Source organism: Petromyzon marinus, chromosome 18, assembly GCF_048934315.1.
Source record: "Petromyzon marinus isolate PM22_M1 ecotype Great Lakes invasive population chromosome 18, UKy_Petmar_22M1.pri1.0, whole genome shotgun sequence".
In the NCBI taxonomy this organism is placed as follows: domain Eukaryota; kingdom Metazoa; phylum Chordata; class Hyperoartia; order Petromyzontiformes; family Petromyzontidae; genus Petromyzon; species Petromyzon marinus.
Window position 1 is genome coordinate 7,082,095 of NC_133684.1, and position 13,004 is coordinate 7,095,098.

Below are 13,004 nucleotides of genomic sequence, written 5' to 3' on the forward strand. Positions count from 1 at the left end.
GCCCCAGGCACTCTCATGCTCACATGTCCTTTGGATCACACTCTCATGCTCACATGCCCTTTGGATTGCACTCTCATGCTCACATGTCCTTTGGATTACACTCTCATGCTCACATGCCCTTTGGATTGAACACTCATGCTCACATGCCCTTTGGATTGAACACTCATGCTCACATGTCCTTTGGATTACACTCTCATGCTCACATGTCCTTTGGATTACACTCTCATACTCACATGTCCTTTGGATTACACTCTCATACTCACATGTCCTTTGGATTACACTCTGATGCTCACATGCCCTTTGGATTGTACTCTGATGCTCACATGCCCTTTGGATTGCACTCTCATGCTCACATGTCCTTTGGATTACACTCTCATGCTCACATGCCCTTTGGATTGAACACTCATGCTCACATGTCCTTTGGATTACACTCTCATGCTCACATGTCCTTTGGATTGAACACTCATGCTCACACGTCCTACAGTCCATCTCTCACAATCGCTGGCCCCACCCTCTTGCCCGATGCGGGAAACCCCCCCCGGGTCAATATAATGCCTCGTCCACAGCAGTCTGATTCTCTCACCTGAAGACGGTTTGCTTGTTGTTGCGATCGAAACGTCGTGATCGATCAACTTTCGGGTCAACGAAACGGGATTGTGTCTTTGTAGTAGCCGCGAGTGGCGTTGTGCACTAGCCATGACGTGCGGATGATTTCATCAAGGAGCGTCCTGGTTTGTTTTTAATTGTGATCGGATGAATAATTCCTCACGTGTAGATTATTTCACGATACGGTTATAGCAAGAATAACATCGCGTATCTACGATGACAATGCCTTGTGTACGTCGATCGAGTTAGACTACTGCTGGGCATCCAGAACGCCTCTGAGCGACTTGTGACCGACTGGTCATTCCCTCTGGGACGCAATCTCCCAGACGTTACTCGACCCACAACCACCGGCTTCAAATTGAGCTCCGTGCTGCTAGGTTCAAATTTACTGTGCTGCGTCATTCACAAAGAAGTCTTTGCAGCAATCGCCTCAATCTTTTACCGATAAACTGCAGATCCTTGTTCCAGGTGTGAGGTCATCATGCAGAGCGACCACGCTCCTCTGTCAGCCACGCTTACGGTAAAAAAAAAAAGTTTTGGACCTCGGGCTTTTTCAATCCTTGGCCCTCAAATGTGGAAGGCTCTCTTCCTCAAGCACTGCGCCTGGCCGCTGAGATTCTCCCATTTATAATAAAAAATACCTCCTGATTTTCTAAGATATGTTAGATAAATCAGAGAAGTCGTTTTTTTTTTCGAAATACATTTTACTGCACGGTACTCTGACGCCCTTTGTTGGGTCTGATGCGCCTTATTAAAAAAAGAACCGTGAATAAAAACGAAATTTGCAGCCCGACGTCAATGCATTACTGAATAAAGGCCTACCGCATGCCGTGTCGGTCGTCGGGCTTGATTTCTTGCCATACTTCACCTTTTCAGTCACTGCACCAGGGTCCATGCGAAGCCACGCTACGCTATACTGCCCAATCAGATTATATTAGGCCAGATAGAGGGGACTAAACGGGTGCGTTACGGCCTGGGGAAGAGATGGACTGATGCATAGGAGGATGTGGAGCTGAGGGGACTTGCCGATGATCGGGACTAGCGGTGTCAAGATCGGCCTCTGTGGAGGAGACTCGTGAAGGACGCCACTGGGCAACTGGAGGCAATCACCCTCCAACAATAACGCAGGGCGGCGGAGTGACGCTCACAACAACGAGCAGAGTGCCAGGCGAATTAAAATACTTCTAGTTGGCGCAGTAGGGAGTACAGGTGGTGCATCTGCCGATCATCTCAGTTAACCCATGGCATTTGGGTCTCTTGCGTGACCTCATGCCTGCAGCGAACCTTCGACACTTCAAGTGGCCTCAAGGTACACCTGGCCTGACACAGGCACCGTGGTGACATCACCGCCACTTATTGAGTACTTGTGCAACACAAACCATTTTTTAAAATATTTTATTTCAAAGCAAACACGAGACTTGATTTAAAACATATTCACAGGTATATACATTGACACGTGACAAGAAACTAACACAGGTGACAATCATGTATACAACATTGCCTATGTGTGCACGCGAATTTTAATGACAGTATTTAATGTTCATTTTATTAACAATACATTAATTATTTACATAGCTTCGTCAATCCACTGCTGTTCGTCCATGGAGGCGGGGGGGGGGGGAGGTTATTTCACCATATTTCACCATTTTGGTCACGACAGGTTGGGGGAGGCGGGTCAGCCGGACGTGAGAGCATAGACATCGAGGTGATGTAGCTTCCCCTGCCTTCCACTGTCCACAACCCTCGCAGCAGCCGATACCACCCTGCTATCCACGGTGGTCGCCCGTCCCAGCACTATCCAGGCTCAAGCCTGCTCAGCTCCCGGCTGAGTTGGCCGTAGGCGGGATATCGTGATATCGTGCACCTTGATACGTCGCGGCGGATTGTCGGGCATTTATTTACCGGGTCACACAACCTGCTGACGAGGCTCAGAGTAGCCGAAGCCGGGCCAAGGTTTTCGCCACGAAAACAAATACTTGCCGGGTAAGACGTTGGTCCGACAGGCCGAGAGGCCGATGGAGCTCGATGTGATTTATAGTGAAACTGGAAGATTGTGTCCGCTCTCTCTCTCTCTTGCAATGAACACATCTATAAATTGCAGTCCAGTTCACACGAGCAGCTGAGTTGCCGTGACTTCAGCAGCTGTCGCCAGATGGGAAATTCCCCAGGAGCCCCTCCGCTCCCAACCCAGCCCGACCAGACCACACGCGCACTGCGGCTGTGTTGAATACTTGAGTCACACAAGGGGCATTGGGTCGCCGGGGCATTGGTCCACGGTCGGTGGGAGTGGGGGTAGCAGAGGAGGAATTTGGTGGCGTTGACGCTCTCGGGCGGTCCCGTGCATCAATTGCACATGCGTGTATGTTTACTCCACTCTCCATTCCTCTTAGTCTGGGAGGTGGCACGGTAAGGGGAGCGGTAGTGTAGCGGTCAGCGCTACGCTGCGTTACGAACCCGGCAACCCGAGTTCGATTCCCACCCACGGCCAACACACAGTGACGATTGTCTGAACCGGTCCTGGGCCTCCCCTAGGTCGACTCAGCCTCAATTGAGTACCTGGTGCGATGTGTAAAAACACCGACACCGGGGAGACAAAGGCGGCCCGGCGTGGTGCTGGCCACCCACCCCCTCGCGTGCCGTTCCGGCCTTCATAGGTGCTCGCTAACAGCACTTGCCCCTACAGCCTGTTAAGGCTACACGGGGGATCTTTTTGTATCTTTTACTCCACTGCCCATTCCCCTTGGTCTGGGAGCCGGCACGGTCAGAGAAGATGAATGCATGGAGATGGATTTTGTAACTTGATGGATTTTGTAACTCTAAACTTCTCACCTCACGCACTTTCTTCTCTCCCCTTATCCCCCTATCTCCTCAATCCCACACCACTCTCAATGCAGGAGGCGTCAAGCAGCTCCCCACCTCTCTCCCCACCCCCCCTCCCCTCCCCCCTCCCCCGCTCCTCTCAGTGCAGGAGGCGGCAGATCTCGGAGGCGTCGCTCAGCCCCTCGACCCCCTCCAGGAGCGCGGCCGCGGCCGCCGCCCTCGCTTCGCCGACGCCGCCCTCGGCCGCGTTCCTCGCGAACTTCCCGAGCAGCGCCTCGCGGCCCAGCGGCTGCCGCCAGTGGCCCAGGAAGGAGTCGCAGCGCGCGGACACCTCGAGGCCGCGCACCGAGGCGCTCGCCTCGGCGTACATGAGGGCGAAGCTCGGCACGTTGTCCCGCGGGTGCTCGAGGCGCGTCCGCTCGAGCAGGGAGCGCAGCGCGGGGCGGCAGCGCGCGGGGGCCTCGAAGGAGGCGCGCGTCACGGCGCCGTCCAGGAGCGCCGAGCAGCCCACGAACTGCGGGGAGAGGAGGGAGAGGAGGGAGGGAGAGGGGTGAGTGTGGAGATGGGGGAGGGGGTGTAGAGGGGGGGGGAGCGGGTGCGGGGGTGGGGGAGGCAGAGAGCCGAGGGAGACGAGGAGGTTGAGCGGGAGACGCGTGCAGGTGTTGCTGGTGAGTGTACAGGTGAGTGTACAGGTGAGTGTACAGGTGAGTGTACAGGTGAGTGTGCTGGTGAGTGTACAGGTGAGTGTGCTGGTGAGTGTACAGGTGAGTGTACTGGTGAGTGTGCAGGTGAGTGTACTGGTGAGTGTACTGGTGAGTGTGCAGGTGAGTGTACATGTGAGTGTACAGGTGAGTGTGCTGGTGAGTGTTGCTGGTGAGTGTACAGGTGAGTGTGCAGGTGAGTGTGCTGGTGAGTGTGCTGGTGAGTGTGCTGGTGAGTGTGCTGGTGAGTGTTGCTGGTGAGTGTACAGGTGAGTGTTGCTGGTGAGTGTACAGGTGAGTGTACAGGTGAGTGTACTGGTGAGTGTGCAGGTGAGTGTGCTGGTGAGTGTTGCTGGTGAGTGTACAGGTGAGTGTGCAGGTGAGTGTACAGGTGAGTGTGCTGGTGAGTGTGCTGGTGAGTGTGCTGGTGAGTGTGCAGGTGAGTGTACAGGTGAGTGTGCAGGTGAGTGTACAGGTGAGTGTGCAGGTGAGTGTACAGGTGAGTGTGCTGGTGAGTGTACAGGTGAGTGTACAGGTGAGTGTGCAGGTGAGTGTACAGGTGAGTGTACAGGTGAGTGTGCTGGTGAGTGTACAGGTGAGTGTTGCTGGTGAGTGTACAGGTGAGTGTACAGGTGAGTGTACAGGTGAGTGTGCTGGTGAGTGTACAGGTGAGTGTGCAGGTGAGTGTACAGGTGAGTGTGCTGGTGAGTGTACAGGTGAGTGTGCTGGTGAGTGTACAGGTGAGTGTGCTGGTGAGTGTACAGGTGAGTGTGCTGGTGAGTGTACAGGTGAGTGTGCAGGTGAGTGTGCAGGTGAGTGTGCTGGTGAGTGTGCTGGTGAGTGTACAGGTGAGTGTTGCTGGTGAGTGTACAGGTGAGTGTACAGGTGAGTGTACAGGTGAGTGTGCTGGTGAGTGTACAGGTGAGTATTGCTGGTGAGTGTACAGGTGAGTGTACAGGTGAGTGTACAGGTGAGTGTGCTGGTGAGTGTACAGGTGAGTGTGCAGGTGAGTGTACAGGTGAGTGTGCTGGTGAGTGTACAGGTGAGTGTGCTGGTGAGTGTACAGGTGAGTGTGCTGGTGAGTGTACAGGTGAGTGTGCTGGTGAGTGTACAGATGAGTGTGCTGGTGAGTGTACAGGTGAGTGTGCTGGTGAGTGTACAGGTGAGTGTGCTGGTGAGTGTACAGGTGAGTGTTGCTGGTGAGTGTACAGGTGAGTGTTGCTGGTGAGTGTACAGGTGAGTGTAAAGGTGAGTGTACAGGTGAGTGTGCTGGTGAGTGTACAGGTGAGTGTTGCTGGTGAGTGTACAGGTGAGTGTACAGGTGAGTGTACAGGTGAGTGTGCTGGTGAGTGTACAGGTGAGTGTGCAGGTGAGTGTACAGGTGAGTGTGCTGGTGAGTGTACAGGTGAGTGTGCTGGTGAGTGTACAGGTGAGTGTGCTGGTGAGTGTACAGGTGAGTGTGCTGGTGAGTGTACAGGTGAGTGTGCAGGTGAGTGTGCAGGTGAGTGTGCTGGTGAGTGTGCTGGTGAGTGTACAGGTGAGTGTTGCTGGTGAGTGTACAGGTGAGTGTACAGGTGAGTGTACAGGTGAGTGTGCTGGTGAGTGTACAGGTGAGTATTGCTGGTGAGTGTACAGGTGAGTGTACAGGTGAGTGTACAGGTGAGTGTGCTGGTGAGTGTACAGGTGAGTGTGCAGGTGAGTGTACAGGTGAGTGTGCTGGTGAGTGTACAGGTGAGTGTGCTGGTGAGTGTACAGGTGAGTGTGCTGGTGAGTGTACAGGTGAGTGTGCTGGTGAGTGTACAGGTGAGTGTGCTGGTGAGTGTACAGGTGAGTGTGCTGGTGAGTGTACAGGTGAGTGTGCTGGTGAGTGTACAGGTGAGTGTGCTGGTGAGTGTACAGGTGAGTGTTGCTGGTGAGTGTACAGGTGAGTGTGCAGGTGAGTGTACAGGTGAGTGTTGCTGGTGAGTGTACAGGTGAGTGTACAGGTGAGTGTACAGGTGAGTGTACAGGTGAGTGTTGCTGGTGAGTGTACAGGTGAGTGTGCTGGTGAGTGTACAGGTGAGTGTGCTGGTTAGTGTACAGGTGAGTGTGCTGGCGAACTTGCGGATGAGTGAGCGCCCAGGTGAGAGCACATGCGAGTGAATGCAAGGGTGAGTGTACATGTGAGTGTGCAGGTGAGTGTACAGGTGAGTGAGTGAGCGCGCAGGTGAGCTCGCCCGCTCCCTGGCAGCTGGCCCGCACCTGGAAGGAGTGGCGCGCCTCGTGTTCGTCCGCGGGGAAGGCGCGATCCACGTAGGCGCTGCGCGGCACGTGCAGCACGAGGCTCTCGATGAGCGCCGTGTCCACGTGGCCCCCGCACACCGAGGCGATTCGCTCCCGCAGCGCGAACGCCGCGTCCGCCACCCAGTGCGTGCCCAGGTGCGCGGGGAAGCGCTGTGGGGGGAAAGGGCGGTGGAGGGGGCACGTGAGGTCACGAGGTCATGGGGGCGATGGGGCCACCAGTCCCATGCAATACTACAGACGTCTGCGTGCGTGTGATGACAGTAGGTGCTCGCTAACAGCACTTGCCCCAACAGTCTATTCAGGCTATGCGGGAGATCTTTGTCGTTGTTATGGCAGTGGGGAACACAGGTGGTGCATCCGCAAATCATCTCAGCTGAGAGGTTCAATCCGTGTATCGGGGTTGGTGGGACGCGCGCATTTACAGTGGACCATCTCTAAATGGATCTCCCCGTGTTCATCTCCCCCTGCCAAGAGCGTTCCTCGCAACCCCCCCAGCACGACACTAGCCCCGCCCCCCCGCTCACCCCCCACCCGCGCCCCTCACCTTGAAGGCGACGTCCTGCTGCTCCAGCAGGAGGGGGGCCCCCCCGCATGGGTCCAGCGGGGTGCGCGGGGTCTCGTAGTCGGGGTAGAAGGCCCCGAAGCCCCTCTCGGCGAGGTCGAACATCGCCTCGTTGGCGTGGAGCCCCGAGGCCGCGAGCGCCGCCGCCTCGAGCCCCATGCGCGCCGCGTGGCCCGCGTGCAGCGGCTTGGCCTGGGTGGCCGCGTTCGCCAGCGGGGCGCCCGCGAACGACGCCGCGATGGCGAGGGCGTGGAGGCACCGCGCCTCGTCCAGCCCCAGCAGCCGCGCGCAGCCCGCGGCCGCGCCGATCGTGCCCACCACGGTGGGGGGGTGGAACCTGGACCAGGGGAGGGGAGGCGATTAGTGGGGGGCGCAGGGGTGGAGGGTGAGTGTGGGTGTCACTGTGTGTAGCCCACTGTGTGTCTGCTTGGTTGTGTCTCCGTGTGCCTGTATCTGTGTGTCTGTCCCAATGTGTCTGTCCCAATGTGTCTGGCTCAATGCCACCCACTCCCTCGCGCGCCGTGCCGGACTTCATATTATCTCGTCAACAGCACTTGCCCCCAAGGTCTGTTCAAGGCCATACGGGGGATCTTTGTCTTTGTCTCAATCTCTGTGCGTCAGTCTGTGCGTGAGTGTGTGCGCGCATCTCTGTGCCGGGTCCGTGTGACGCTTTACGCGTCTGGCCGCACTCTCGCCCGTCCGCCTTTGTCTCCCCCACCCACCTCTTGGGGATGTCGTTGGCCTCGCGCGAGCAGCGCAGCAGGCGTCCCTGCACCTCGACGCCCACGAGGAACGCGAGCAGCAGCTGCAGCCCCGAGGGCTTCTGCCCCGCGGGCGCCGCCTCGGCCGCGGCGAGGAGCGCGGGGAGCAGGGAGCCCGACGGGTGCGTGGCGGGGTGCCACGTGTCGTCAAAGTCCATCGCGTGGATCTGGCCACGGGCAGGAGGCAAACGAGGTGTCATCGTCAGTCGTCATCATCAGTCGTCAGCAGCAGCAGCAGCAGAAGCATCGTCATCATCAGGAGCAGTAATATCACAGTCATCGTCAACATCATCATCATCGTGGCGGAGAATCATCACAATCCATGGCCTGTGCCTGCCACGTGGCGTGCACGAGGTATCATCATCATTCTCATCGTCATTATAATCATCATAATGATCATTAGCATCATCATCATATGTTTTTACTAATCATCTACTAATTGCCATCATCACCACGATTAATCGGCAACATAATCAGCACGCTAATATTTATTCTAACCACCACAGTCATCAATATTAACTATCGAATAATCATCATCATCATCATCATGCCACTCACCGAGACCCCGTTGACGAAAGCCGCTGCCGAGGCTGAGAGTTGGACCCCGCTGGACCCCCACGCCGTGCAGAGGCCCCCTGCCGAGAGGCGCTACGGGCGGAGGGTTGGAGGGGAGGGGGTGAGAAGGAGGTCGATGTCAGCGATAGGAGCCACAGATCGAGGCGATTGCTTGAATTTGCATTCATTCCTCCCTCTATTGTTTAACATTGTCCTCGAGCCATCGCGTGCTAACGAGACTCGGTCAATTAATTCCACTGGAGATGCTGTGGTGGCAGATCCCAGGGCACCACGATCGCGCGTCACACGACCCCCGGGTCCCCGTGTCCCTGCGCCGCCCTCACCTCCCCGTGGCTCCGCGCGATTTGCGCCACCTCGGTGCGGGCGCCCAGGAGCCCCACGCCGACAGCGTCGAGCATCATGCGGGAGGCGCGGCTCCGAGCCACGGGGCTCGCGTGCTCGGGGCCCAGCCCGGCCGTGAGCTGCGCCAGCGACTGCGAGAAGTTGCCCTTGGGCTTCTCCCGTGGACGCCGTTGCTGCTGCTGCTGAAAATGTTCCTCCGGCTGCTGCTGGAGCTGAGGTTTCTCTGCGGGAGCGAACACGCGGACTGGGCTCAGCGCCACGGATTCCGGATTCGTGAACAGAGGCGATGACGTCGCGGGGCTACTGCCGTTATCGTCGGGAGTCGTGGGGACTCGGGGTGTGAGTGGAGTTGGGGTGGAGTTGGGGTGGAGTTGGGGTGGAGTTGGGGTGAAGTTGGGGTGGAGTTGGGGTGGAGTTGGGGTGGAGTTGGGGTGAAGTTGGGGTGGAGTTGGGGTGGAGTTGAGGTGGAGTTGGGGTGGAGTTGGGGTGGAGTTGGGGTGAAGTTGGGGTGGAGTTGAGGTGGAGTTGGGGTGAAGTTGGGGTGGAGTTGAGGTGCAGTTGGGGTGGAGTTTTGACGGATTTGGGGTGGACTTGAGGTGGATTTGAGGTGGAGTTGGGGTGAAGTTGAGGGTGGAGTTGAGGGTGGTGTTGAGGGTGGAGTTGAGGGTGGAGTTTTGGTGGAGTTGGGTGGCGTTGAGGAGTTGAGGTGGAGTTGGAGTTGAGTTGAGGGTGGACTTGAGATGGAGTTGAGGGTGGAGTTTTGGTGGAGTTGAGATGGAGTTGAGGGTGGAGTTGAGGTGGAGTTGAGGTGGAGTTGAGGGTGGACTTAAGATGGAGTTGAGGGTGGAGTTGAGGGTGGAGTTTTGGTGGAGTTGAGATGGAGTTGGGGTGGAGTTGGGGGAGAGTTGTGGTGAAGTTGTGGTGGAGTTTTGATGGATTTGGGGTGGAGTTGAGGTGGAGTTGAGGTGGAGTTGGGGTGGAGTCGAGGGTGGAGTTGAGGGTGGAGTTGAGGTGGAGTTGAGGGTGGTGTTGAGGGTGGAGTTTTGATGGATTTGGGGTGGAGTTGAGGTGGAGTTGGGGTGGAGTCGAGGGTGGAGTTGAGGGTGGAGTTGAGGGTGGAGTTGAGGTGGAGTTGAGGATGGAATTAAGGGTGGTGTTGAGGGTGGAGTTTTGGTGGAGTTGAGGTGGACTTATGATGGAGTTGAGGGTGGAGTTGGGGGAGAGTTTTGGTGGAGTTGAGGTGGAGTTGAGGTGGAGTTGAGGTGGACTTAAGATGGAGTTGAGGGTGGAGTTGAGGGTGGAGTTTTGGTGGAGTTGAGATGGAGTTGGGGTGGAGTTGGGGAGAGTTGTGATGAAGTTGTGGTGGAGTTTTGATGGATTTAGGGTGGAGTTGAGGTGGAGTTGAGGTGGAGTCGAGGGTGGAGTTGAGGGTGGAGTTGAGGTGGAGTTGAGGATGGAATTAAGGGTGGTGTTGAGGGTGGAGTTTTGGTGGAGTTAAGAAGTTGAGGTGGAGTTCAGATGGATTTGAAGGTGGAGCTTAGGGTGGACTTGAGGGTGGAGTTGAGGTGGAGTTGAGATGGAGTTGAGGTGGAGTTGGGGTGGAGTTTAGGGTGGATTTGAGGTGGAGATGAGGGTGGAGTTGAGGTGGAGTTGAGGTGGAGTTGAGATGGAGTTGGGGTGGAGTTGAGATGGAGTTGGGGTGAAGTTGGGTGGAGTTGGGGTGGAGTTGAGGTGGAGTTGAGGTGGAGTTGAGGGTGGAGTTGAGGTTAATTTGACGTGGAGTTGAGGAGTTGAGGGAGGAGTTGAGGTTGAGTTATGGGCGACATTTCGTGGGTCTCACCTCTGAGCGGGGCTCCACTGCCCCCGGTCGCGCTGTGGAGACCCCTGCAGCCCGGACCCCGCAGAAAGAGGATGGGGACCCTCGACATGGGTCGCGTCTGTGGGGAGGCGGAGAGGAGGCGGGGAGAGAGGCGGGGAGAGAGGCACAGAGAGAGAGAGAATGGCGGGAGAAGTGAGGGAAAGACCAGGGAGTGAGGGGAGAGAATCGACAGAGGTACAGGGGGATAGCGGAGAGGAGGGATGTTGAGAGAGAGGGAGGGAGAGGAGGAAGGGAAGCAATAGAGGAGAGTGAAAGGCGTTTGACAAAGGAGAGCGAGGGGGCGGTAGGGGAATTGGAAGGGGGGTAGAGAGGGGCGGTGGTGGTGGGGGGTAAGATATAATTATTTCATTAGTTTCAGGAAAACAATCGTGAAACATCACTGCGGCGCGATGTTTGCGTTTTGGGATTCGTGCAAAAGCGGTGACCGCATTCACTTAACACCCGCCTTGGTCAATCCACTGCTGGACGAAGGTCTGAGTCTACGGCACATTCATATTTATATTGCACGTAGCCGGTCGCGGCTGAGTGAGCGACTTGGTGTTAATACATTTTTCGTGTGCTCTTGGCGGAATCGATAACTACAAATTGACACGAATATTTCGAATTATTTTTTCGAAAAAAATTCTAGAAATGTCATCGTGTGTACGTTGAGCTTCTTTCGCGTCGTACGTTGCCAACCGCGCTAATCGGAGGTGCCTATGAAGGGCGGTGACGGCCCACGTTGGGCGACGGGGGGATGGGGGGTGACCGAGGCACCACACCCGGCCGCCTTTGTCTCCCCAGTGCTGATGTTTACACGGCGAAAGGACAACAAAATAAAAAAAACACACAACAAGAAGCAGTTCTTAGACTCGCGAGCGTTGGCATCTGCTGGTCTTGAAGTTATCGGCAGCTGCAGTCTTTGTACGAGACACTAACAAGCAATTGAAGCCCCGTGTCATAGCCGGCGACTCTTCAGGCTCCTCACCTGAAGAAGGCCTGAGTGTTATTGTGGTTTAGTCTTTTTTTATATACTCTTTGGTTCTTTCGGTAAAGTCACGTAGGTGTAAAATAAAATAAATCACGACGTTTCGGGCGCAACACAAGCGTCCGTCATCAGGTGGGAAAACATGATATATACTTGAATATTTATGTTTTTTTAATGTACTTGAATATTAAATTGGTCACGATTCGACTCGAAAATATGTTTGTTTAATCTATAACACGGATATATTTTTTTCAAACATTTCAAATACGTATGAATGTATGCACAATAATAACATTGTATTCATTGCGAACACATGAATGTAGTTCAGACGCACTCAATGAAAATGATACTTTTTTATTCCAGATTTGGGGAAGTGGGATAACCTCACACACTTATTGTTGTTTGTTTCAGTTTTATTGCCAGAAAAAGGGGAAAACCCCTATTATTATATGTTGAACTTCTTTCGCACCGTACGTATTTTGAACTTATGAGGAGCGGTAGTGTAGCGGTTAGCGGTTAGCGCGCTGCGCTACGAACCTGGCGAACCGAGTTCGATTCCCGCTCACGACCCAACAGTGACGATTAATTATCTGAACCAGTCCTGCGCCTCCCCTAGGTCGACTCAGCCTCAAATGAGTACCCGGTTGCGTAAAAACATCGCCACTCGGGAGACAAAGGCGACCGGGCGTGGTGCTGGCCACCCACCTCCTCGTGTGCCGTTCCGGCCTTCATAGGTGCTCGCCAACAACACTTGCCCTAACAGCCTCTTATGTATATACACAGACGGGAGAGCAGGGGAACAACGTCCCACCACGTAGGTCCGCCACCCCATAGCAACCTGTGTGTGCATGCTGCTCAACCCATCCAATCAGCTTCCCAGGCTCAACGCGGCTTAGCTTGCGATATCTGTCGAGATCTGGCGCGTCGCGGGTGGATTTACAAAGGGTCTGTGAACTATTAACGTCTCAAGCAAGCAGCGTGCTGGGGCAAGACACCGAGTCTTGAGACCCAGCGAGGTGCACGAGTAGAGAGCGAGGGGCTTGGAGCGCGCTCGCCGCCGATCTCACCTGTTTAGCGGAAAGCAGCAGCAACGCCGAGGAGGTCATGGTGAGCCGAGTGGTGACTTGAGTCGCGAAGAGGAGAGGCGGAGGAGGGCGTCGAGTCGGAGTCTCGTGAGGTCCACAAGTCGACGATGTCCTCTCCGTCTAGGAGTTCGCCCCTTATGTACCCGCGTCTCTCACGTGACTGCAATTTGCGGGGAAATAAATTGGTCATGGTGGGGGGGAGGCGTGGAGATCAGTTGCTCAAAAAGTCAAAAAAATTTCAAGAAGCAAATCTGCAAAACAAAGAGTCGAGGCTTGGCCGTCGGTGACGTCGTCGTTGTCCGTGTCCCGCGGAATTTCCATCGCTTACTCGCGCGCTGATTGGCTCGTCTCGTTTCCGACATCAACGTACGTCACAGTTGACTAACCCCCCCCCCCACCGCTCTCAACACCCCCGCTCACGC

At 55.5% G+C, this 13,004-nt stretch overlaps 1 protein-coding gene across 1 annotated transcript; it reads right to left on the reverse strand.

The window, feature by feature from the left end:
* Positions 1-1,986: 1,986 nt before the first annotated feature.
* LOC116943649 (cis-aconitate decarboxylase-like) lies at positions 1,987-12,723 on the reverse strand. The gene is made up of 8 exons (XM_032956683.2): positions 12,565-12,723; positions 10,492-10,588; positions 8,633-8,874; positions 8,292-8,381; positions 7,695-7,900; positions 6,955-7,309; positions 6,369-6,560; positions 1,987-3,940 (listed from the first exon to the last, which is right to left on the reverse strand). The coding sequence occupies exons 1-8, from the start codon at positions 12,601-12,603 to the stop codon at positions 3,566-3,568; spliced, it is 1,596 nt and encodes a 531-aa protein (XP_032812574.2). The 5' UTR covers positions 12,604-12,723; the 3' UTR covers positions 1,987-3,565.
* Between the last annotated feature and the right edge of the window lie 281 nt (positions 12,724-13,004).